At 46.7% G+C, this 26943-nt stretch overlaps 1 protein-coding gene across 5 annotated transcripts in view; it reads right to left on the bottom strand.

The window, feature by feature from the left end:
- Positions 1 to 26943, bottom strand: part of ALG14 (ALG14 UDP-N-acetylglucosaminyltransferase subunit) — a 160842-nt gene that overhangs the window by 14482 nt on the left and 119417 nt on the right. For 3 of the 5 annotated variants that reach the window (XR_007135610.1, XM_047785251.1, XM_047785252.1), the window contains exons 4-5: positions 26224 to 26302; positions 25352 to 25396 (exon numbers count right to left, since the gene is read on the bottom strand). Coding sequence is in view for 4 of the 5 variants with exons in the window: in XM_047785251.1 (XP_047641207.1) it covers positions 25352 to 25396; positions 26224 to 26302 (124 nt within the window). In the remaining variant the exon portion in view is untranslated. Of the gene's footprint in view, positions 1 to 13309; positions 13340 to 24416; positions 25324 to 25351; positions 25397 to 26223; positions 26303 to 26943 lie in introns of those variants that run through there. The other 2 variants (XM_047785253.1, XM_047785250.1) reach the window with 2 other exon arrangements.

Raw genomic sequence — 26943 nt, 5'->3', positions numbered from 1 at the left:
CTGGGTTCTTAACCTGCTGAGTCACAACAGGAAGGCTGATGCTCTTCATTCTGACATCCTTTTTTTTTTTTTGGTCTTTTTGTCTTTTCTAGAGCCACTCCCGCGGCATATGGATGTTCCCAGGCTAGGGGTCCAATCGGAGCTGTAGCCGCCGGCCTACACCAGAGCCCCAGCAATGCGGGATCAGAAGCCGAGTCCAAGACCTACACCACAGCTCACAGCAACGCCGGATCCTTAACCCACTGAGCAAGGCCCGGGATGGAACCTGCAACCTCATGGTTACTAGTTGGGTTCGTTAACCACTGAGCCACGCACGATGGGAACTCCCGACATCCCTTCCTTTCATCCCCAACCCTCCCCTACCTACCAAAATCACCTCAGCGTTGCTCTGCCTGGTTTGAGGGCCTAGAGGAGCACACAGCTCCTCAAATACTCTTGACTGAAGAGCCTTCTTCTCTGCGTGGGGCTGTCATCCCCCTCAGCGGAACAAGCAGCTTTGGAGGGTCTGTGTCGGCGCACGGGTCCACCTCCCATCCACAGGAGGCCTGACTAATGGGGAGGGCGTGCTGGCTTCCCTTCCATTTTCTGAGCTTCCCTTCTGACTCACTAATCGGCTTAATGCAGATGCCTTCTGTTTACAGGTGATACATTATAAAATGAGACACACACACGCCTCTAGGAAGGGTTAGCCTCAGCACCGAAGCCCGGGTCAATAAGGCAGGTGGCCCTCTCTGAGGACACCCTGCCCTTCACCCTGCCCCCGGGGGTGGGCCCGGCAGCTAGGCCTGTATCCTAGAACTCTCCCCGCTCAGTTTTGCTGATGAGAAGACCCTAACAGGCAGTCGAGTCTTTTGCTTGGGTTATGGGACCCTTGGTTGGTCATTTCAACTTAGGTCTTATAAACTTAGAAGCTGTAAGGTGGTCATTTTCCAATTCAGATGCAGAAAAGCAGAGAAAGCGGGTTCATTTGTTAGGCTCCAGGCTCCTCAAAGATCCAACAGAACACCAGCTAAACAGATGAAAGCATGTTTCTCTTTCCTAAAAAGGTCTGAACCCAAGCAGTCCAGGCTCATCTGATGGCTCCACAGAGTGACTGGACACCGCAGCCCCCTCTACCCGGCATCTCTGCCATGTCCTACTGGCAGCTTCCACCTCCAGGTCGAAGACATGGCTGCAGCTCTGCCCTCCTCAGCCACACCTCGGCAGCAAGGACGGAAAAGGAAGAGAGGCGCTCACTCCCTCCTGTGTAAGAGCACTACCTGGCAGCTGTCCACTATGTCACTTCCGTCTGCATCGCCTCGGCCAGAGCCTCGTTGGCAGTTGCAATGAAAAGCAAGGGAGGCATATGGAAGCACAGCCTTCCCCTAGACAGCCTTGTGCCCAGTGAAAACTCTGTTCCCCTGGAAGGGAAGAGGTGATCTCACAGGCATGATGAGCAGTTTCAGCTGGTCTTAAGCTCGCACAATGTGTCAGCAGGGAGGGAGCATGAAGTAGAAACTCCGAGGAAAAGCAGCAGCAAGAGACTTGGGACCCACAAGGAGAACCACACTGCTATCTGCTGACCTCAGTTCTTGGTTTCAGTTTCTTGCTGAGACCCAGCAGCTTTCCTTTTCCTGCTTATAATGAAGCCTTGGTTTTGCAAAAGCCAGCCCCAGGGGCCTTCTGTTCCCTGACACCAAAAAGCCTCGTCCAAGACAGTCAGCCTGATGATACGCTCCTCGAGGGCAATGTTTTACTTGCTTGTTCCCGACTGAAGGTTTCCTTAGCCCGGGTGCTCAGTAGACAAACACTGATTTGACTTAAGCTACTGCTTCCTCTTGTAGCTGGATGCATCGACTATGTGTCTCCATCGCTGTCGCCACGTACAGACAGGAGGCATCCAAATTGATGCAAAGAACAGAAAGGCTGGGTTGCAAGGGGATCAGGGAATGTTTCAGTCTGCGACTTGAAGAGCAAAATGCTAAGAGTTTCTGCACAGGACCTTCTCTGAAATCTGTCATCATTCAGAGGGAGAGGTCGTCAGCAGCAGCAATGATGCCACAACAATCTTCGCCCACTGTTAAACTGGGAGGTCAAGGAGGGTTTGCCCGCCTCGAGGGACCAGACAAACCCTGTGGATGTGTGAGTTAAATACCCACACATCCAGCTCACCGTCAAATGAAGATGCTCCAGCCCAGACGTAGAGAAGCGTCTTACATGAAACTTCTTTTTCAGTGTTCGAAATTTAACCAGCTGGAAAGAATACCATTCTATTAAACATTTTTGAAATGAAGGATTTGCTTTTTTAATGGGAAAGCTGCCTTTCATCAAAGGGACGGAAAATAATACTCTTGACTAATTCATCTGATGCAAAGCCCAGCACAACAACATTCTCAAATACATGGTTGGGTGATCATTCTTCAAGAGAAAATAAAGCGAGGGGTTTTGAGAGGCTTACCTAACCCGGGCCAGTAATGCATTCTGTGGTATCATCATGAAAACAGTAGGATTCACTTTAAACCAAAAATTTTACATGTCTGCCTGGAACACAGAAGGTATTCAATCAACTCCCGCTGAATGAGTACATTTCGAAATGGACGCAGAAGCAATTAGTCTAGAAAAACCTGTAACATGATGCATTTACACTTAACTCTTACAGCGCAGGATCTGTGAGTGAATATCAAAATTAATTTATACTGGCCATGAAATCCAGTCCATTGAGGGGTAAATGGTTGTGAAGGGAGCGGGAGGACTTTTAAAGTATGATTATCTAAAAGTTGTAAGTTGCAGCGCTGCTGTTTCCCGCCTTCCTCTAAACATTGCAGTTCACTGCCACAGTGCTAGAAGAGTCCTGCTACCTTTACAATTTCACAGAGGGGTCATGAAGACAGAATGCTGCTTGGAAGCTTTTTTTTTTTTTTTTTTTTTTTGTCTTTTTAGGGCCGCGTCAGCATCATATGGAAGTTCCTGGGCTAGGGGTTGAACTGCAGCTACAACTGCCAGCCTACACCACAGCCACAGCCATGCGGGATCTGAGCCATGCCCGTGACCTATACCACGGCTCATGGCAACACTGGATCCTTAACCCACTGAGTGAGGCCAGGGATCAAACCCAAGTCCTCATGGATACTAGTGGGGTTTGTTACTGCTGAGCCACAAAAGGAACTCCTGCTTGGCAGCATTTTTATCCTTTGCTCTTTGAAGAATATTTTTTTCAGATCCTGTGTTTCTGAAAATGCTATGTTCATTTATTGATGTTAAATTAGATAATGCTGTGGTACCAGTATTTTCCCCCAAAAAAGTTTTGCTTTCATAGTCCGTTAGTTAAGTGCTGTGTCCAGAGGTCTCCACAACCCCCCTCAAGTTTGATGATTCATGGGAAGGGCTCACAGGACTCAGTGTCCCCTGGTGCTCATGGTTCTGATGTATTATAGCGAAAGGATGCTGAGCACCGGCAGCCAAGGAGGAGCAGGGGGGCAGTCTGGGGAAAGCCAGGCACAAGCATCCAAGGGCCTTTTCCCCGTGATTCTGTGATGAAGCAAGGAATTCTGCATGTGAGAGTGACGCCAACCAGAGCTCCTTGGAGACTCAGGGCCCAAGGTTTCCACTGGAGGCTGGTCATGCGGGCAGCCTCTGACTGGCACAAACCCAAATTCCAGGCTCTCAGAAGGAAGCGGGTATTGAACATAAACCATGTTGTTTGGATAAACAGTTTGGGCAGAGTGAGCCTGTCTTATCCATTAAGGGTGGGAACCTTCTAAAAATCCACATTCCCAGACACCAGCCAAGGGCCAGTCTTGCAAACAGGCCTCTTTTTGGATAGGAGTTTAGGCCTGTGTATGGGTTTCACATGATTTCAAACCCACTTTTTTTTTGATTGAAGAATGAAGTTGTTTAGATCTAAGGATGAGGTGTTTACATGGAGGAAGCCGTGCTCTGATGCTGTTCTCTATATCTGTTGTAGTTGAAATGTGCTCACAGGCACTGCTGGGGGCCTAGCAATAAGGATTTGTGAGAAGCAAGCCACTACGGCTCGGGGACATTCAGCCTTAAACACCAAGAGTTGGCGTGGACTTACCAACAGCATTCGGTCTGGGCGAGGCTGGCCTTGCTGATCAAAATAGCTCTCTGAAGACCTTGGGGCATTAGCTCCTGCCTGGACAAGGTGACTCTCTGCAGGCAGTGGTGGAAAACTGGAGCAGCCTCACGAAGGAGCGCATCATGCCCTGGATACCAGCACATTCGCCCCTAGCAACAAGTGACTTCGGCTTTTCCCAGGCAGCTGGAAGTCAGCTTCTGATTGGCTAAGCTGACTCTGCCAAACCAGTCGTGCAAAGGCACCCTTCAGCTAAATTTGGGCTTTATTCTGTTCATCTCCCCCTCGCCTGGAACAATAGTGTAATTAATCTATCATTGGTCTCGACTCTGCTACTTCTTCACTGGCTTTTTAAGAGACATTACTCTGTATGCTATTGAAATCAGAATGCAGAATGTGTTACTTTTTTTTTTTTTGCTTTTTTTGCTTTTGCGGGCCACACCCGTGGCATATGGAGGTTCCCAGGCTGGGGGTCCAATCGGAACTACAGCTGCTGGCCTACACCACAGCCACAGCAACGCTAGATCCGAGCCGCGTCTGCAACCTACACCACAGCTCATGACAATGCCAGATCCTTAACCCACTGAGTGAGGCCAGGGATCGAACCTGCAACCTCATGGTTCCTAGTCAGATTCCTTTCCGCTGCATCACAATGGGAACTCCCAGAATGTGTTACTTTTAAAATGATTATTTTTTCTTATTCTGAAATAAATCATACATTCACAAACATACAAAAGAGTATAAAAATTACATGCGGAATGGAAGAAAATATTTGCAAACAATGCAATCGACAAGGGCTTCATTTCCAAAATATATGAACAGCTCATACAACTCAGTATCTAAAACACAAACAACCCAAACAAAAAAATGGGCAGAAGACTTGAATAGACAGTTCTCCAAAGAAGACATACAGATGGCCAACAGACACATGAAAAGATGTTCAACATCACTAATTATAAGAGAAATGCAAATCAAAACTACAATGAGGTTATCACCTCACACTGGTCAGAATGGCCACCATCAAAAAGTCTACAACTGACAAATGCTGGAGAGGGTGTGGAGAAAAGAGAACCCTCCTGCACGGTTGGTGGGAATGTAAATCAGTGCAGCCGCTATGGAAAGCCATATGGCGATTCCTTAAAAAAAAGGAAAAATAAGAGCAACACAGGATCTGAACCGCGTCCGCAACCTACACCACAGCTCATGGCAACGCCAGATCGTTAACCCACCGAGCAGGGGCAGGGACCGAACCCGCAACCTCATGGTTCCTAGTCGGATTCGTTAACCACTGCGCCACGACGGGAACGCCTTCTCATGCTCTTTTAGGCTGAGTAATATTCCACTGCATATACGTACCACACGTTTTCGTTGTCCATTCCTCTGCCGATGGGCATGTCTTGACTTCCATCTCTTGACTATTGTAAATAGTGCTGCAGTGAACAATGGGGTGCGTGGATCTTTTAGATTTATGGTTTTCTCTGGATATACGCCCAGGAGTGGGATTACTGGATCCCATGGTAACTCTATTTTTAGTTTTTTCAGGAACCTCCATGCAGTCTTCCATAGTGGTTGCACAAATTTACATGTCCACCAACCGTGTAGGAGAGTTCCCTTTTCTCCCCATCCTCTCCAGCATTTAAGAAAACTGAACTTTTGAAGTGATGCTTTTTCATTGTCCTGATTCCTGACACTTTTGAGTCACCAGTGTTTCAGATAGGACGATGGCACACAGGCCAAAGCAGCAGTCCTTACCTTTGGAAATCTTTAGTAGGGGAAAGTCCCTTAGAGGAGCCCATCTGCAAAAGTGGACAGAATCAGAGCCCTCCTCGCCCCCCACCCTCCCCACTAATACGCACTTTAAGAACGGAGTGCCCAATAAAGTCCAAATGGCTTAAAGACTTAAATGTAAGACAAGACACCATCAAACTCCTGGAAGAGAACACAGGCAAAACATTCTCTGACATCAACCTTACAAGTGTTTCCTCAGGTCACTCTCCCAAGGCAACAGAAATAAAAGCAAAAATAAACCAATAGGACGTAATCAAATTGGCAAGCTTTTGCACAGCAAAGGAAACCAAAAAGAAAACAAAAAGACAACTTGCAGAATGGGAGAAAATAGTTTCAAATGATGCAACCAACAAGGGCTTAACCTCTAAAATATACAAACAATTTATACAACTCAACAGCAAAAAGCCAACAACCCAACGGAAAAATGGGCAAAAGACCTGAATAGACATTTCTCCAAAGGAGATATACAGATGGCCAACAAGCACATGAAAAAATGCTCAACATCACTGACTATTAGAGAAATGCAAATCAAAACTACCGTGAGAAACCACCTCACACTAGTCAGAATGGCCATCATTAGTAAGTCCACAAATAACAAATGCTGGATGGGGTGTGGAGAAAAGGGAACCCTCCTGCACTCTTGGTGGGAATGTAAATTGATACAACCACTATAGAAAACAGTATGGAGGTACATTAGAAAACTACATATAGAACTACCATATGACCCAGCAACCCCACTCTTGGGTATATATCCAGACAAAACATTCCTTGAAAATATACATGCACCTGCATGTTCATTGCAGCACCATTCGAAATAGCCAAGACATGGAAAACAACCTAAATGTCCTTGACAGATGATTGGATTGGGAAGAAGAGGTATTTATACACAATGGAATACCACTCAGCCGTAAAAAAGAACAAAATAATGCCATTTGCAGCAACATGGATGGAACTAGAGACTCTCATACTAAGTGGAACTAAGTCAGAAAAAGAAAGACACATACCATATGATATCACTTATATCTGGAATCTAATATATGGCATAAATGAACCTTTCCACAGAAAAGAAAATCATGGACTTGGAGAACAGACTCCTGGTTGCCAAGGGGGAGGGGGAGGGAGCAGGATGGATTGAGAACTTGGGGTTAATAGATGCAAACTATTGCCTTTGAAATGGACAAGCAATGAGATCCTGCTGTGAAGCACCGGGAATTGTATCTAGTCACTTATGATGGAGCATGATAATGTGAGAAAAAAGAATCTATACATGTTGTGTAACTGGATCACCATGCTGTACAGTAGAAAATTGACAGAACACTGTAAACCACCTATAATGGAAAAAAATAAAAATCATTATATATTAAAAAAAGAAAAGAATGGAGTGCCCTGAAAGAAATGGATCCTGGATCCTTGCAACTGAGCCAAGTCAATATTTAAACATCAGTTACAGGTGGCCAAAGTCTGTTACTTGATGGCGGGACAGATAAGAAAGGAAAAATACAATAGAGGAGGAGGGTATTATTACACGTTTCGCTTGCCTTCGGGTGGTCTGGCTCCCGGTGGTTCCAACTACCCTCACTTCAGGGCATCATCAGTCCTGATTTTCAGTCAAACACATTTTCCTAAGACCACTGACTGTAAATATGAATCTTGGTTTTGATTAAATATTGGACTGGTGGCATATTCAATGGGCAAGAACATCAGAGGTGCCAGAGCTTACGTTCAGCACCAAGTGTCCAGAAAGTCTTGATGTAGCAGAGAGAGAGATTGAAACTTTCCAGAGAGCTTGTATATAGGGCTGGGAATGCAAAAAAAAGAAAAAAAAAGGCTAAAAACAGCTCTTGCTTTTCTGTAGACCAACCCTTCCCATGCAATCTGTACTTTATTGGGTAGCTATCACTGTAGAACAAAGCTTCCTGAAACTTCATGGCTTAAAACAACAGCTTCTAATTTCTCATGATTCTTTGGTTTGGCTGGGAGGTCCCCGTGCTGGTCTCACCCAGGCCCACTTTGGCTGGAGTCGGCTGGGCTGGAAGGACCAACACAATTTCAGGCACATAGCTCACAGTTGCAACTGGCTGTCATTTAGGGCACCTCAGATTTCCCTCCAGGTGGCAATTCATTCTTAAATGTTTCTCCCAGGGCAGCTAAATATTTGGGATTTTTGTGAGCCAGTTTTTTAAACCTCTGGTGGCTTGAAATCATGGTGGGAGTGTTTACACTGCAATATTGGCAAATGCTGTACGTTGTCTTTTCTGGAGTGCTGGTTTACCGGGGTGCCACTGCCGACAGCTGTGTGCGCCCTGTGGCACTTCACAGCGTGGATGCTCAGTGTGTGTGTAGTCAGGTGAGTCTTGGATTAAGAGGCAGAGAGCTGCAAATAGTGCTGCAGTCTTATTGATCGCAATGTCCAAAATACTGTAAAAGGAGGGGAGTGAATCCACAACAGCCGAGTTTGAGGGATATGATGATTACTAAACACACACACACACACACACACACACACACACACATATTTAAAGAGTATCAGCAGCTCCGTTAAACTGTTAGGGTTGGTTGGTTTGGGGACGGGGAGTTTCTGACCCTGCCATAAACATGTAATTGTGTGCTTACATATCCTGCAATATACATGGAATACTCGAGGTTCCCACAGGACAGTATCCATAAAGCTACACTGATGTTACGCCTGAGTGAGATATGAAGTTGAGGAAGAGATGGGACAGGTCAAGAAACACGCCTCTTTGCTTTGAACATGCGTCTTTGTCTCTTCCCTCGCTGTGTTGTCCATGTTCTGTGGATTTTGTTGGGCGTCCCTCTGTGGCTGCCGCTGCATCTATCTCTGCCTCACCTGGTGCCAACTAAGTGGCTGGTTTGTCTAGAATTCTGTGTGTGTGTTTGGGTTTCCTCAGGTCTCTGTCTGGGTGAAAGAGGAGCACGGGCAGCGAGGTTGGGCATGGCTTTTTCTCAGAGTTCGCCCGGCCACTGAGCCGAGCCTCCCTTGGGCCAAGCCTCCCCTGGGCTGAGCCTCCCCCGGGCCCTGAAATGAATGGAGAGCATCGCCACTGAGCTGCAGTGTTTCCAGGGGGAGTTTGCATCCTGAGAACGATGATCAATATCGACTCGGTCTTGGGACATCCCGCCATTCCCATCCCAGGTAGTGCTTCTCTTGTTCTCCATTAAAATTTTTCTAAAAATTTTGTCTTTTATTTATTTATTTAATTTAGGGCTGCACCTGTGACATATGGAGGTTCGCAGGCCAAGGGTTCAATCGGAGTTGTAGCTGCCGCCCTGCGCCAGAGCCACAGCAATGCAGGATCCGAGCCATGTCTGTGACACCACAGCTCATGGCAATGCCGGATCGTTAACCCACTGAGCGAGGCCAGGGATCAAATCCACATCCTCATGGATACCAGTTGGGTTACTGCTGAGCCACAACAGGAACTTCTATTTTTATTATTTTATTTTATTTTTTTTATTGGGGCCGCATCCACAGCTGCAGTTTAAGTTCCCAGGCTATGGGTCGAATCAGAGTTGCAGCCACCAGCCTACACCACAGCCATAGCAACGCCAGATCTGAGCTGCCTCTTTGACCTATGTCACAGCTCATGGCAACACCGGATCCTTAACCCACCGAGGGTGGGGGTGGGGGTGTTCGGGGGCAGGGATCGAACCCATGTCCTCATGGATACCGGTCAGGTTTGCTACCGCTGAGCCACAACAGGAACTCTTCTTTTTTTCCCTTTTTGATCAACCAGAACAAAAGGAAGAATAAAAGCAAAGTACATAAACATATTCTAGCCCTTTTTCACTGTGTTAAAAATTCCATCTCCTCCTCTGGCTTTTCTTTCCTCTGCCCAGCCTTAAAACTTAACGTTCCCCAGGGGTTTCTCCTCTGACCTTTGGCTTCTGCCCCCTGCACTCACTGGGCGGTCCTGGATGACTTAATCTGCTCCCAGATGCCCAAGATGATGACTCAAGCCGGGCAGCCCCAGGCCATGTATTCTGCTGCCTACTGGACATCTGGACATTCGAGAATATCCCAAATGCTCACTCCCTCCTCATCTGCCCTCATTATTTCTTTAAGCCGAAATTAAGGGGAATCCTTTCATTCCTCACCTTCACACAAATGCCGGTGGTTCTAGTGTTTCGGGGATCTGCTGTGCACACCCCTACGCCCCCAATCTCGGTGGCCTAAAACAACAAGGATGCATTCTTTCTCATAGTTCCACGGTTTGGCGGGTACTTCTCCGTTGTTTCTCTTGGGCTTATTACACTGCCTGCGTACAGCTAGAGAACCAGTCGGCTAGGGGGTCAAGGCGTCCTCACTCACCAGTCTGGCAGCTGGTGCCTGGCGCTGGCTGTTGGCTAGAGAGCCTCAGCTCTTCCCCAGGCGGCCTCTCTTGTTCCAACAGGCTAGACCGGCTCCTCCGCATCAGAGGCTCAGGGCAATGCCCCACACAGGCAGCAGCTGCCATGCAAGGTGGGCTGAAACTTCCCAACTCTCACATCCCATTTGCCACGTTTTATTGGTCAACCCAAATCACAAGCCAACCCAATTCAAGGAGGCAGGAAAATGGACTCTGCTTCTCAGCGGGAGATGCAGCAAAGTCACACTGCAAAGGCACGTGCAGTACGTACTGGGACGGGAGGAATCCATGGGCATTCTACAAACCACCACATCAGCATAGGAAGGATTATGGAATTTGTCCTCCGTCAAGGTCTAGCGAAATCTGAGCTGTGTTTTAGGAAGATAACTTGGGCAGACGGTACATAATGAATTAGCAAGGCAGAGGTTAGAGGCAGAAAGCAAGGCAGGACGTCTGTTTCACGGGCAGGCAAGAAGCAGGAGGGCACTTGTTTGTAGGATAAGGATGGAAAGTGTAAACAGGTAGCTGAGTGTGAGATATTTCTGGACTAGAATTCAGAGATCTGAGTGTTTACTCTCTGCTCAGTGCTGTAGCATAAGTAATACAGGAGGTGAGATGGAAGGTCTCAGTAAAACAGAATCCGGCCTATGAAGAGGAACTCGAATGTTTGTTTTTTGAGGAGCTTAAAATATATTTAGGAAAAGGGAAAACCTAATGCAGGAGTTCCCGTCGTGGCACAGTGGTTAACGAATCCGACTAGGAACCATGAGGTTGTGGGTTCGGTCCCTGCCCTTGCTCAGTGGGTTAACGATCTGGCGTTGCCGTGAGCTGTGGTGTAGGTTGCAGACGCGGCTCGGATCCCGCGTTGCTGTGGCTCTGGTGTAGGCCGGTGGCTACAGCTCCAATTCAACCCCTAGCCTGGGAACCTCCATATGCTGCGGGAGCGGCCCAAGAAATAGCAACAACAACAACAACAACAACAAAAACCCTAATGCAAAAGATTAGAGGTGGCAGCAGAGTGTACCCCTCTTTTCTTATTTTTTTTCTTTTTAGGGCCACATCTGCAGCATATGGAGGTTTCTGGGCTAGGGGTCAAATTGGAGATGCAGCTGCCGGCCTACACCGCAGCCACAGCAATGCTGGATCCTAACCCAGTAAGCAAGGCCAGGGATCGAATGCACATCCTCACAGACACTATGTCAGGGTTCTTAACCCTGAGCTGCTCCTCCACAGTGGGAACTCCCCCTTTTTCCTTCTTCTGATAACAGAATCCTTCTCCTGGTAGACCCATTCTGATGTTCCAGGCGGGACTGGTTAGCCTGTCTACACCCTCCCCAAATCTACATATCTTCCCATGGGGGCACATGGTCCAGCCCTGGCCATAGTATTGGTTCAGGGATGCGTGTATGACCCAAACCCGGGCAAGAAGCATCTGCCCCAGGAATGCCCCCCGCCCCTTGCCTCCCCAGCACCGTCTATGCCTGCTGGGCTCCCTAGGCTGTGAGGATGTGAGGCTGGAGCTGCCACGTTGCTCATCAGGTAGGAACGGACTGCAAGCAGAGTCAGGCAGGGCGGAGGGACAGAAAGACTGAACTCAAATGACAGATGTTTTGCTCCTGGCCTTCGGCCACGCTCAGGCAGATGGAACCAACATCTCTCTTTTACCCAAACCAAGTTCTCTTTTTACTTAATAAGCTAAAGGTGTCCTTCTTTCACAGACAACTGACAATGTCCTGACTGAAGTTCACGCTTTAGCACTATGGGATCAGCATTGTCTCTGGAATGCTGGGACACAGGTTCAATCCCCAGCCTGGACAGTGGGTTCACCATCCAGCATTGCTGCAGCTGTGGCATAGGTTGCAACTGTTGGCTCGGATCTGATCCCTAGGCTGGGAACGCCAATGCCACAGGGCAGCCAAAAACACAAAAACAAAACCAAAAACAACCCCCCCAACCAATACAAAGATAACCACAGATTGTATAAGGAGGGGTTGTGAAGATTCTGGCTCTTGTTCCCAGGTGCTCTCCGCCAAACCAGCCCCACGCTTCCTCGGCATCCTTCTGAAATATTAATTTCTTCCTGCAGAAATCGTCTAAGGATCATCATTATTTACATACTACTTCAATTCAATTCAAGCACAATCCAGATTTAATTTGCCTTAAAGAAGAAACCAAGAGTCTTCCCAGTACTCTCTCCAGCCAGGCTGTTTTTCTGACTATTCCTCAAAAATCACTGTCTCATTCCCCCTCCGTTTGCCTGCTTAAGCCTCCTCTTCATCCTCCTTGGAATGTCCTCCTCCTTCCCTCTGCCCATTGAAATCCCACTCATACCGAAGGCCTCCGTCAAGCACTCTTCTTCCAGAAATGCTTTCTCTGGACGTAACAGCTCAAGTCTTTCCTTCTTCTGAACACCCACTGCGCCGACCTCGCCTCCTGCTCCTTGCACGCGCGGTAATGTGTTCCACCTCTGTGGGATCCAGCCTTGCTTTTCTTGTTCGATTTTCAATCTGTGCAAAGTCTAATGATGTGAAGTCAACCACTCAGGAAAATGACAGAAGAGGCTCTGTGTCATCTCAGAAGGAAACAAATGCACCCAAGAAAACACAAAAAAGGAATTCCAGCTTGAGGTGGAGTAGATCTTCTTAAAAATACACATAAGAAAGTGAGTGTTCACGAAAAAGACGGGTAGCTATCAGTCTTGTTTCCTTTTCAGAAGGCCAGAGTTTTTGTTTGGAAGTGGCTTTCCTGTCCAGGACCACGTTTCCCCAGCCCCCTCATCCTTCTTGATGGAGTCATGTGACTAGTTTCCAGCAGAGAAAAGTGAGTGGATATGATGCGTGTCTCATCAGGCCAAAGTGGGTAAGAAGAGGTGCCTTCTCTACTCTCACTCTCCTTTCTGCGGGCTGGACATCAAGGACTCAGAGGCCTGGAGGAAAGTGGACCATAGGATGAGAGAAGCCTGGGTCTCTGAATCACCACATAGGGAAAAACTGGCCCCTGGCAAGGAACCCTGGAGCTGGGCTGCTCCCTGGGCAAGACATCAACTCTGCTGTGTTCAATCACTGAAATCCACAGGATTGTCTGTTCTAGCAGCACGTCTGTCAGGGTTCTGCAAAAAAAACAGAGTCAATAGAATGTGTGTATCCAGCTATCCAGCTCTGTAGTGAGAGATTTATCTTAAGGAACTGGCTCACATAATTACAATAGATGGCAAGTGCAAGATCTGCCGGGTGGCCAGCAGGCTGAGACAAAGGTTGCAGTTCAAGTCCAAAGGCTGTCTGCTCAGGGATTCCCTCTTGCTTGGGGGAAGGTCAGATTTGTGTTCTCTTCAGATCTTCCAGGCTCGTCTACATCACAGATGGCAATCTGCTCTACACAGAATCTACTAATGTAAATGTTAATCTCATCCAAAAATGCCCTTGCAGAAACATCCAGACTAATGTTTGAGCCCATATCTAGGCACCATGGCCCAGCTGAGTTGATACATAAAATTAACCATCACAAGCAGTCAGTATTTCCTTAATTTGCTCCAGGGTGTACTGAGAAGAGCAAGCTCCCTAGGCAGAAGTGGCAGAGTTCTCATTCCCTGGCCATCACTCAGAACTAAGTGCTGTGTTATTCTTCTGACGAGTGGTTTTTTGAGTAAGAATCCTCACCAGTTGAGTCCAAAGTCAGAATGTATAAGTTATAAAATACAGCATTTCTGACCTAACCCAGTTCCTTCTGCAGATGAATGTGATTTCAATTCAGGACCAATCCAAATTAGGAAGCTTTTTTGGTCTTTTTAGGGCCACACCCATGGCATACGGAAGTTCCCAGGCTAGGGGTCAAATTGGAGCTGTAGCTGCTGGCCTACACCACAGCCACAGGAACACGGGATCCAAGCCACGTCTGTGACCTACACCACAGCTTATGGCAACACTGGATCCTTTTTTTCTAAAATTTATTTATTTATTTTTCCCCTGTACAGCATGGGGGCCAAGATACACTTACATGTATACATTTTTTTCCATCCTTTGTTCTGTTGCAATATAAGTATCTAAACATAGTTCTCAATGCTACTCAGCAGGATCTCATTGTAAATCCATTCCAAGTTGTAAACACTGGATCCTTAACCTACTGATCAAGGCCAGGAATTGAACACACATCCTCATGGATACTAGTTAGGTTCATTACCACTGAGCCATGACAGGAGCTCCCCAAACCAGGAATTTTTAAATGTTTGGAGTTTTCATGGGGTAATGATTATAGTGTAACCCCTGTATTCACCACTGCAGCTTTCACGACTTAGTTCTTACAAAGAAGCTTGTAATCAGTGTTTAAAAAAAAAAAGCAGGACTGAAAAGAGGATCCCTGTTCAACTGTATCTCAGGAAAAACTTGCCTATCTTCAACAGCAAAAGATCACTCAGAAGCTAAGTGTCGTCTCCAAAATACACGAACAGCTCATGCAGGTTTATATTACAAAAACAAACAGCCCCAAATGGTCAGAAGATCTAAATAGACATTTCTCCAAAGAAGACATACAGATGGCCAAAGAGCACATGAAAAGATGCTCAATACCACCAATTATTAGGGAAATGAAAATCAAAGGCATAATGAAGTATCACCTCACACCCCAGTCTGAAAGGCCATCATCAAAAAGTCTACAAACAATAAATGCTGGAGAGGGTGTGGAGAAACGTGAGCCCTCCTATACGGTCAGTGAGAATTGGTACAACCGCTGTGGAGAACAGTATGGAGGGTCCTTAAAAAACTAAATATGGAACTACCATATGACCCAGCAATCCCACTTCTGGGCATATAGCCAGAGAAAACCATAATTTGAAAAGATACATGCACCCTTATGTTCACTGCAGCACTATCTATAATAGCCAACACATGGATGTCTACCGCTAGAGGAATGGATAAAGACAAGGTGGTATGTATATACAATGGAATATTACTCAGCCATAAAAAGAACAAAATAATGCCATTTGCAGCAACATAGATGCAACTAGAGATTATTACACCGAGGGATGTAAGTAAAAAACAAATGTCACATGATATCACTTGTATGTGGAATCTAACAAAAATGATACAAAAGAACTTATTCATAAAACAGAAACAAACTCGTAGAGTTCTATATCAAACTTAGGGTTACACAAGGGGACACTGTGTGTGTGTGTGGGGGGGGGTGGAATTGGGGAACTGGGATTAACACACACCACACTACTGCATATACCATAGATAATAACAAGGCCCTCCTGTGTAGCACAGGGAGGTGGACTCAATGTTCTGTAACAACCTACTCGGGAAAAAAGAATGGATATATGTATATGTAGGACCAATTCACTCTGCTATAATCCCGAAGCTAATACAACACTGCAAATCAACTACACGCCAGTAAAAAATAAATAAATAAATAAATAAAAGGTTCAGAAAACCTTTGGGAAAAAAAAACACTCAGTATCTCCCTGCCCTTCTTTATATCTTAAAAGAAAGAGAAGAGAATTGACGTTGCTTCTTAACATACATACACAATACTGCAGGTTGTGCAGTTCTGACCACAACATCGGAAAGTTTACTAGGCCCAACATTCTGGCCAGGGACTCAGAATAATCTAGGGAACTTACTGCCTCCTCAGTGAAACCCATTCTCACTACTCTAGGGCTCTTTATTTCTTTTTTCTTTTTTTGTCTTTTTGCCATTTCTAGGGCTGCTTCCGTGGCATATGGAGGTTTCCAGGCTAGGGGTCCAATTGGGGCTGTAGCCGCTGGCCTACACCACAACCACAGCAGAGCGGGATCTGAGCCCCGTCTGCAACCTACACCACAGCTCACAGCAATGCCAGATCCTTAACCCACTGAGCAAGGCCAGGGATTGAACTGGCAACCTCGTGGTTCCTAGTCGGATTCGTTAACCACTGAGCCACGACGGGAACTCCGAGGGCTCTTTATTTCTGCAGAGAAATATATACTCATTTCTGTAACAAATAGAGATTGAGCATCTACCATGGAAATAGTACTGTATCCGGAGTTTGCAAAGGATTCACAGCACAAGTCACAGTCTCACACATCTCAGTAAACTCTTACTATATAATCTCCACGTATGTGAAATTAAAGTGTGTGTGTGTGTGTGTGTGTGCACGTGTGCATGTAACGCATAAGGCTGTCCTACTTGAAGCCTGTGTTTTTTCTGTACTTGCCTGTCTAGAGTATCTGAATACTCTGTCTGCTACCGGGGCAGGGGGGCTGTTTTCTGGGGCGCCCCCCTTGAAGGCTGTTCTGTCTGACCTTCGCATTGTAATGAAGCTACACACTCACAACATGGCCAAGAGGGCACATGGAGACCCATTCATCAGTGCATGAGGTGGGAGCAGCCTGCGGCCCCTTATCCACTTCCCAAGGGTCCCTCCGGGATTCTAGAAGGACATCATGGGAGGTGTGGCAGGAGGAGGAAGTCTGTTCACTTGCTGACTTGTTAAAGAACCAGAGCTCCTGCACCCCCAGACCACAGGGAAGCTCACCCCGCAGACTCAGCGTGGTTGGCTCATGGACAGCCCGGACTGGGTTAGAGACCAGATTCTGGAGCCAGAGGCCACCTGTCTGACGCCTTCCTCCCCCCACCTCCTTTCATTCTCCTGTCACTGGTTCTGGAAGCTCAGTGGGTCTCCGAAGCCTGAAGCTGAGGCAATCCTCCATGTGCGGCAGTGGTGCAGGGACAGCCAGGCCTTCCCCCCGCAGGCCTGTCAGTCCCTCAGGCGCCTCTCATGCCTCAGGGAGGAGGGGGCCCGTCAGGAGGAGACTTCCTACCTCACCATGGGGTGCAGCTCTTGGTTTATTTATCAGACCGAAAAGTTTATACTGACGTTTAGGTCTTTCTGTTGAATTGACCCTTTAATGATTCCCCTGGCTGGGCTCCAGTCCCAGCATCCCGGCTTACGGGTCCTTGCTTCCGAATTTACTTGCGGCTCCCTGCCCACCCCGCACCCCCGCCCCTGCTGAGCCTCAAGAGGGCAGGGCAGCCGGAGGGGCTGCAGGGTGGCGGGGTCTCCCCGCTCTGGCCACATAAACAGGGACGTGAGGAAGCTTCTGTACATCAAGCTCTCAGAACACCAAGCATGAGCCGCTGTGGGTCTAAGCATTTGTATCGCTCGGCTGGGATTCAGCATGAAACGCGGTCCCTTTTGAGACCAGTTAAGCCTGAGCCTCTGTGACACGTTCTGGAGCTCGTGCTTGTCACTGTGATGACACCTCAGGGCATGAGCTGGCTGTCCCGAAGCGCTCTGATCCACAACAACCGTGGGAGCGTTCGATCTATGTTCCTGGCAGGGCACCAGGTGCTTTCGTGGGTACCTTTAACTTTTCCCATTACTCTCATTTCACAGGAGGGATGCCTGAGGCGCACAGGGAAAGCCAACAAAGCCACACTTGCCCCAAAGCCACACGACAGGGAGAGGCAGGGTTCCAAAGCGGGGCTTCTGTTTCACCCAAGCCCTTTTCATCTACGCCACCAGCTCACAGGAAAATGAGGGAAATCCGAGGATACCTTCGGCTTCCTGAGGAGATCTGCTATCTATAGGGATCTGGTAGATCCTCTCACCAGGAAAATAAGACTTTGGGTGTCAATCCTGATTATGTTATATACATATTTATCTAATGCATACGTTTTGACGTCTTTAAGATGAGAGACAATGGGAAACACAGAGGTGGGAGGAGCAGAGGGTCCCTGCACAGCCTGTGGCCTCCCGGATGCCCTGCTCCTTCCTTCTGGGCTGCTTGGACAGAGAATGCCCGTTTTTATGTGTGGCAGCAAGTCGACAGTTTAAAAAACTTTCTTATTATCACATGGATGTGTCTCTGGGAAAAAAGGAAAAAAAGCAAACATTACAAGAATATATCATATACCAAGTGGGTTTCTAGTACTGCAAGCCCCCAAGAAACCACCAGAATTATCGGTAAACACATTTAAGTCTCTTCCTCCAAAGGGGAGGAGGGGATACAGGCTGGTCGCCCCTTCTCTGGAGCAAGCAGCCCTGTGGAGACCTCTCTTTTCTAGATGGCTCGTGAGTTCGGGGCTGAGCAGAAACTCAGCTGAAAGTAAATATGAAAGAAAGCTCTGGCCGGAGAGTCTGACAACAGCTTTCTCCCACCTGCCTTGTTCATGTATTTCCATGAAAAGATGCCAAAGGCGTTTACAGTTGGGATTGTTCTAGAAAATCCAGGGTGGATGGCCGCCAGATGTATACGGGGAATCAGGGCACAGCACAGGCAGCCCTCCGCTGAGGTCTGCGGAATGAATGGACAAAAACTCTGTCCTGATATCTAGAAACTTAAACCCGAACGACCCTGAAATACCACGCGCAGGATGTCCCAGGATTTATAGGTTTTCCACCCCCCTTCCCCACCTCCGTTTTTTCCCCCACCTCCGTTTTTATGCATGTGCACAGAGGGAAAAACAGCCAAGCGTCTCTTGGCTGCATTTTAAAATTTCGCTTTCAGTTTCTGCCTTTGCAGTTCCCGTTATCACGCTCCCAGCAGCGCCGCAAAGGCTGGGGGATCCCGGGCCACGTGGAAAACGCCGACAGGCAGCCCAGGCGGCAGGAGAGGTGACTGATGAGAGAGAGGGCAGCACAATCCACACCCCGGAACCTCCAGGAGAAGAACCCAGGGACGACCCAGGGCCTGGGTCCAGAGCGCTGTTTGGAAATGCCTCACCGCCAAAAGGTGGTACGGGTTTTACAAGGGGCATGAAGAAACGCATTTGAGTTAATAAGCCCTTTATTGGGTGTTTACTGCGCTCCACTGTGCCCTACAGCTATGACCCCACTTCCGCTTCCCAACAACCCTGTAGAGAAATCACCACTAGAATCCCCACCTTACCAAGGAGGCGCAGAGCTCTGTCACTCGCCCACCATGAGGGGAAAAGGCAGAGACAGGAGGAGGTAATTGCCTGGCCCCAGGCCCCAGGGTTAAGCCACTCTGCTGCAGGGAGCTATATGAATAGCTTGGAATAATCTATAATGGAAAAGAATCTGAAAAAGGGGGAGTTCCCGCCATGGCCTAGTGGGTTAAGAACCTGACTGCCGTGGCTCAGAACGCTGCCAAGGCAAGGATCGATCCCCAGCCCAGCAAAGAGGGTTAAATGATCTGGCGTTGCCACAGCTGCGGCTCAGATTCAATCCCTGGCCTGCGACTCTCTCTAGGCCATGGGTGTGGCCATAAAAAAAAAAAAAAAAGAATCTGGAAAAGAATCTATATGTCTGAATCATTTTGCTGTACACCCGAAATGAATACAATATTGTCAATCAACTATACTTCAATTGAAAAACCCACAAATAAGAAGTTAGAGTGACAATTAAAACAGCAACAACCAGCCATATGACAGACTGCCTGTCAGATGACAGAGAAACTTGATTGACTACAGGGTGCTCCGTTTTAAGTCATTTCCCGACCCCCTAAACATGAACAAAACATCCCTGAAACATAGACAATAACATTTTAAAAAGTTCTTATGCTTTGTTCTTACTAAATCTATATCGTTTGTTCAGCCTTTGCAATAGTATTTATGGAGCACCCAGTGTTTACAGGGCAATGCGCCGGCACCTGTCGGGAAAGCAAAGACGGAAAAAAGCCAAACGCCACCCAGGGGGCCTCCGAGATTACACCTACATGGGTCTGAATCTCAGTCCTGCCACCTGTCAGCTGTGGGACTTCCTGCAAGTTTGCCAACCTGAGTTCGGTTTCCTTCCGCGTAGATAAGGGACCGAAGCCGCCCTTACAGGGCTGCCCTGCAGAGGAAAGGCCCTGAGACACTGTGGGCACGACAGCCCTCAGCCAGGCTCTGGCTCAGACCTTCCACCCCGAGGGAGGTGGGACCCACAGACACAATGAATGAAGCCTTGCCTACGGGAGACCCTGGGGCAAGCGGCAGCAAACCACAGGGAAGCAAAATTGTGTGCCTTGGGCCCAGGATGGCTGAGGGCGATGGGAGATCCCTGGGAGAACAAAGGCCTGCTTAAGCCCTGGCACCTTATTTACTAGCTGTGTTAACCCCCCAGAGCTCTGCTCCTTGCGGTCTGGTAAGTTGCAGGTAGAGGTCAAGGCTGCCAAAGTTTCTTCCAGTTATCAAGTTTCTTTTAAACAACGTTTTCGTCTGTCCTCTTCCTGGAAGGCCCAAATGAAAGGAGCCATAACTGAACTGCTCCAGAGATGGAGTCTTTTAGCTTTTCTTTGCAATTCCACTGCCAGGCCAAGCCTTGAAACCGGCAGGCAACTAACCTTGGAGCAGGAGCACATCAGATAAAAAACCTCAGGGTAGAGGATCCTTTTTTTTTTTTTTGGACTTAAATTATGCAAGTTACAGATACATAAAATTATGCAAGTTATAGATACATAAAATTATGCAAGTTACAGATACATAGTTGATCAGGGAGAAAATTCCAATACACCGAAATCTTTACCCTAAAAGTGAATGTCCTTCCCTTCCCACATGTGGCCTTTAAAAACTGGCTTCTGGCTAAGGACCAGATTGACAAAGCTCCCGCTCAGCCCCATGCTGAGTTCTCATCATCAGTTATTCAGTGACAGGCAGTAATTTTTAGCTTTCCTGGGGGTTCCTTATCTGAGTTCCAGGTATGTAATTGTGTTTTCACTGCAAAGTCTTTAATGGTATTGCGTGATAAGCCACGCCAATTGTTCTCACTTTAGTTTTTTAGTGTTTTAGTTTTTGCCTTTTAAGGGCTGCACCCACGGCATATGGAGGTTACCAGGCTAGGGGTTGAATGGGAGCGTTGCCACCGGCCTACACCACAGCCACAACTTGGGATCCAAGCTTCCTCTGTGACCCACACCACAGCTCATGGCAACGCCGGATCCTCAACCCACTGAGCGAGGCCAGGGATCAAGCCTGCAACCTCATGGTTCCTAGGTGGATTTGTTTCCACTGCGCCACGACGGGAACTCCCTCACTTTAGTTCTTTGGATGAGATGCAATGAATGAAAAGTAGGCCTGGGAGGGAGTTCCTGTTGTGGCTCAATGGTGAAGAAACGGGTATCCAGGAGGACAGCTTAGATTCCTGGCTTCTCTCTCTCTCTCAGTGGGTTAAGGATCTGGCGTTGCCGTCAGCTGTGGTGTAGGTTGCAGGTACGGCTAGGATCTGGCGTTGCTGTAACTGTGGTGTAGGCCAGCAGCTGTAGCTCTGATTCAACCCTTAGCCTGGGAACTTCTATATGCTGCAGGTATGGCCCTTTTTTAAAAAAGGCAAAAAAGAAGAAAAAGTAGGCCTGGGAGGTAGAAGCCTTGAGTTTTAGTTAGAGCTTTTGTATTCAGCTGCTTCTGTGTCTTGGAGTGTTTTTGGTCCTATGTCCTCACCTGTTTGTTTGTTTGTTTTAAAGTAACAGTGCCCATGTATACGCCTATCTCCAAATTCCATGTTTTCGCATTCTTTGTTTGGTACTCACAGAAGAAGATGAATAAAATATCCAACTGAAATGATTTTTCTTTTGCTGACTGCAAGCAGAATTAGCATATTTGTGCTTTGGCACACGGCTAGCCCTACGGTCTTTTGTTTTGACCCCAAAATGGTTTATTTTATATCTCCGACTTATAGTCAAATGATCATATCTGATTTATGTTGCATGTCAGTCTAACCACTAAGCATATGTCATCACATCACTTAATTTATAACAGAACATAAATTTGCTGTGTCGGCTCCTTTCGCTAAAATAGAAGCTAGTAATTTACAGTCATCCACAAAAGAATTCACAGCGACTACTAAATAACATTAACAATAGCCAAGAGACATGGGAGAGAAATTTAAAAATTCAAGGCAGATTTCTGAAAAAATTCAAGGCAGATTATATTCTTAAAAAAAAAAATTTCCATTACTCTTTTTTTTTTTTTAAAAAAAAAAATCTTCTTTCTTGCATCCTGCTGCTCTCAGAGAAGGCTTTGCACACCCACCCCCCCCACACACCCACACCATTCATTTTTGGAGGAGTGGGATGACTGAATAGACACACAAGGAAAGGAGATAGGTTGTTTGTTTTTCCATTAAATTTCAAGCCTCACACTGAAGAAAAGATTTTAAAATAAATAAATATGTCCTTAAAAAGCCTTAAAATCTTAAGTATAAGTTTTGTTGACTTTTGGGTGGGTGGGGGGAAGGGTTAATAGAAAATCTGAAGTTATAGCCTCTCTTTCCAGAAAAGGCATTGATAACTTTCAAAATTTGCAACACTTCTATGGATCCCAGTTTAAGGATCCCTGGCTTAGTCACTGAGGAAAAAATATTCTAAAATATTGGGATGTATGGTTACCAGGTATATTACATTACATGGGTAATAGCGGTAAGCCAGATCCTTAGTTTTTCACAACATTTAATTTAATACCTATTTGTGTATAGTGTAGATCAATTCCCATTCATAATCCAGTAAACGTAAGGAAAGAATAGTGTTGACAAATCCAGGTTTTAGACCATCGTACCCCTCTTTGAAACAGTAGGGGAAAAAGTAAGGAAATCCTTCCATTGTATAACTGCTTTGTTTCCTTCTTATAACTTGAATACGCCTTTTAACACATGTTGTCTTAAACCTATATATCCAGCATCCCATGTAAGCCAGGACTCATGTGGTGACACTTATATATCTTAATTATGTGGACATTATCCTCTAAGATGTTGTTGGACAATAAATCAGCAACCAAGCCATAAAAACCCTGACACCACACCGAATGGAAATTACCTTGATTAATATCAAGTTAGGACCTCCACAAAAACCACTGATGCTTGTAAGAATTCAATGACTTCTATTGCTCTCATCAGATCACAGGAGCTGAGGGTGATATGAAGAATGTGTTGGCAGCTCACCACCAAAGACGCGTTGCCACTTACCCCATTGTTTTTAGGACCAAAATAAAAACCTGTCTTGGTTCCCTATGAATCCCTTCAGGGGTTGTCATTGATCTCCTGAGAAAGGCAGTCTTCTAAGAAGACTTTGTCTTAAAAAAATTGCAACAGATGAGAAGTTGCAGTAATACTTTTATTACTTTTTAGGGCTGCACCCTCTGTGTATGAAGATTCCCAGGCTATGGGTCAAATCAGAGCTGTAGCTGCTGGACTACACCTCAGCCACAGCAACGCCAGATCCGAGCTTTGTCTGCAGCCTACACCACAGCTCATGGAAACGCCAGATCCTTAACCCACTGAGTGAGGCCAGGGATCGAACCTGCAACCTCATGGATACTAGGTCAGATTTGTTTCTGCTGTGCCACAACAGGAACTCCCTAGTAGTAATAAATTGAGAGAAAACCAAAGAGAAATAGAAAAGAGACTCCACATTAGGAGCTTGGAGTGGCTTTACTAAGCTCATGACTCGAAAGCATGTTCCATAACCAGCATCCTCAATAAAGCTTTTTCCAACAAAGAAAGGCCTTTGAGAGGTGACTAGGTCATGAGGCTGGAGCCCCCATGAATGGGATTTGTGCCCTTATAAAAAGATCTCAGAGAGCACCCTTGGCCCTTCTATTATGTGAGGTTATACCCAGAACCCAGCCATCTATGAACCAAGAAGTAGTTCATGCCAGCCACCAAATCTGCAGGCGCTTCAACCTTGGACTTCCCAGTGCCCCCGAAATTTGAGAAGTAAACTTATGTTGTTTATAAGCTATCCAGGCTACGGTATTTTTTCCACAGCTGCTTGAATGGACTAGGACAGAAAACATGGCAAAAATGGACACAGGAAAGTAGATGCTAATACTTTTCAGTATTTCCACCGATGTCACACTTTAGCTAAGAGAAGACGAGAAGGGGGCAGATGGTGGGGCGGGCACAGCATCTGAGTCAGGCACGTCTCGGTCTGAATTCTCGAGCTGCTGTCCAGTGGCTGTTTGACTTCAGGTCAGTCACCGAAGTTGACTTCAAGTCAACCGAAATGACTTCGGGTAAGTCGCAAAACCTTAGTTTCTTCATCAAGGAAAGGGGACTAATAGAGGTACTGACAGCTCATGGGTTTCGAGGGCTCAAGTGTTAGGTAATCAGTGTAAGGGGGCACCGTGAGTACCTGACACATGCTTGTTATAATCATCGGTGTCTTTGAGGGAGACACGATTATGAATTGAATTTCATAGAACCACTGAATTCTTAAAAAAAAAAAAAGTAGAGCTGGGAGTCTTTTGAGAGCAAAAAGTCCTAACCTCTTATTTTTTGTTAACAGTAAAAAATTATTAGTAATTAAACACTCCCTATTCCCTCACCGGCTGCCTTTGGCTGGATGCAAAGGTAAGAAGCTGAGGCCAGGTTAGATTACTCCCAATAACAGGGACAGAGAGAGAAGACTGTCGCTGTAACCTCCAGCCCCACCAAAGTCCTGGGGAGTGGGAGGCACGGAATAAATATTAGTTGAACCAAAGGAGACTTGGAATAGGGAGAAATCTTGAAGACCGTGGCTTGAAAAAGGAAGTGGCAAAAAAACGGGGTGAGTGTGTGTGTGTGTTGAAAGGAAGAAGGAAACAGCAAAAGAGAATTTGGGCAGCTGGTAGAGGAAGGGGAAATTTGGGGGGAAAAAGCAGCGTTGAAAGGAAAGCATGAGGATGTTTTGCGGGTGACGTGTGGTGCGAGCCTCCTCCCACTCCTCTTCAGCAGACAAGTCACCACTGCCATTCGAAGCCTTTGGAGTCACACTTGGGGTGTGTTGGCAGGTGGCAACGCAGTCACTGACTTCCAAGACACTCTCTGGGCCCAGAAAGTTTGATTACACTTGTGTTGTATCTAGAGGAACCAATAGGGGCCTGGAAAGGCCCAAGCATTTCCCCACAGACCTAATTAATGGCAGAGCCAACACCCGAACTCAGATCTCCCAATTCCAAGTTCATGGCCTTCCCGTGATCTGGCACGGGGCGCTCTTCCTCGGCTGCTATGCTTCTTCAACTTCCTATTGAAGGAGTTAGAATGTAGTCAGGACAACCTATTTCTGGCTCCGCCCGTACACTGTGCCTGCGCTCACAGATGCTGCACTGAGACTGAGCGTCTGGAAGATTTCAGCCCTGGTTTGACCACGTACCATCTGGGGCGCCTTGGACATGTCACAACCTTTCTGAGCTTTATTTTTGTCATCTGAAAAATAGGAGCCAAGACTGCTTACCTCTCAGTGTCTTTGTGGGGTTCAAGTGAGATGTGAAAGCTGCATCTAAAACAGTACATGTTAGACACCTATTTATTAAGCGATTCCTTAATTCGGAGATAGCCATTTTAAGCCTTTTAAATGTTTTTAACCCTTTTTAAATTTTGCATATCTTTACATCGATTTTCAAATTGTGCTCGCAATATACACTTATTGCATCAATTACAAATTTACTTAATACAGGAGTGTAAATATGTTTCTATGTCATTAAATATTCTTCAAGAATATGATTTTTAATGATGGCACAGTCTGTTTTCTGGACATAGCATAATTTACTAAACATTTTCCAATTTAGATTGTTTCCAATTTTTTTCTATTGTGAATTTTACCTGGATAACCCCCTTTGTGTATAACCTCAGTTCTGAGCGTATCGATTTCTCTATATCGCATCTGTGAACACGTGATCATGACATTAGCTGCTTCCTGCGTGGTTGTGAGGATCGGGGAGAGAATATGTGTAAAAGATGAAGGGTTGTGCCTGGCCCATAACACACACTCAGTTCTGTTAGCTACTGTTATTATTACTAACTTTAGGTATTTGTGGTTAGTATCCAACACATAACTAAATTGAGTCCTCGGGATGAAATAAATACGTCAAATTACGCCTTCTAAAAATACTGTTGAGAATATTTTTCTAGCTTTGTTCAGAGATCTGCTTTTTCAAATTACCTATAATTTACTGGATGTTCCATGACGAAGAGTGAGTGGACGTGTGTTTGGCTAGGTTTTATTTCAGTGCCTCAGGATGTCCTTGGAGGGAAGGTGGGGAATCTTAACATAGAAGTAATTTCCTGGTTTTAGAGTTTAGAGGAAATCAACAAAGACCTACTTACTTGATTGGCCAAACCCTTGTTGAACAGGGTTAAAATCTAGTCCAGGTACCTTCTTGATATTCCGTGGATGGTCTAGCAGCTGTGGGTCAGAAGTTGAGAACAAAAAGTGAAATCCTGGGATTAACTGTCACGCTCTTGTATCAAATAGTTTTCCATTGAATCAACTTCCCATGGTAATTTTTTCTGGACGAGGCTTGGCCACCATGGCTGCCTGCCACATTCTCTGTGGGCACCGTGATGTACTGGGGGAGAAAGGCAACTCAGCTGGTGGAAGACAGCTTTTTGGGACCCTCCCTGTGCCTCATGAGGGCCCCGGGGATCTGCAGGTTCTGCGGCTTTTGCTGGGCGGCCCCATGAAGGGAAGAGCGTGGAATTACAAGGACAGCAGTCTGAACCTGGCTCTACCACGGACCAGCTGTGCGAGGTCAGAAACATTATCCAAGCGTTCGTTTTATTCTCTGTAAAATCGAGAGGGTAATACTACTACCGCTTACCTCATCGGGCCCACCCCTGACGAGCACCGGCCCCCAGCCGGGAGCATGAAGAACCTCCCACCCCCATGCCCAGCGTCCTTCTCTTTCTAGCTGGTTCCACTAAGAAGGTGTGTGCATGGAGTCCCAGCCCCAGGCTGCAGGGCCTGATCCTTCCACACCCTTTCCCCTTGTAAGCCACCCTGGGGAGGGCGGACCTGGGGAAGAGGACACCAGAAGTCCTAGGAGC

Source organism: Phacochoerus africanus, chromosome 6 (genome assembly GCF_016906955.1).
Source record: "Phacochoerus africanus isolate WHEZ1 chromosome 6, ROS_Pafr_v1, whole genome shotgun sequence".
NCBI classification, from domain to species: Eukaryota; Metazoa; Chordata; class Mammalia; order Artiodactyla; family Suidae; genus Phacochoerus; species Phacochoerus africanus.
Note: the sequence above shows the minus strand (reverse complement) of the source record. Positions and strands in the feature narration are given on the sequence as shown.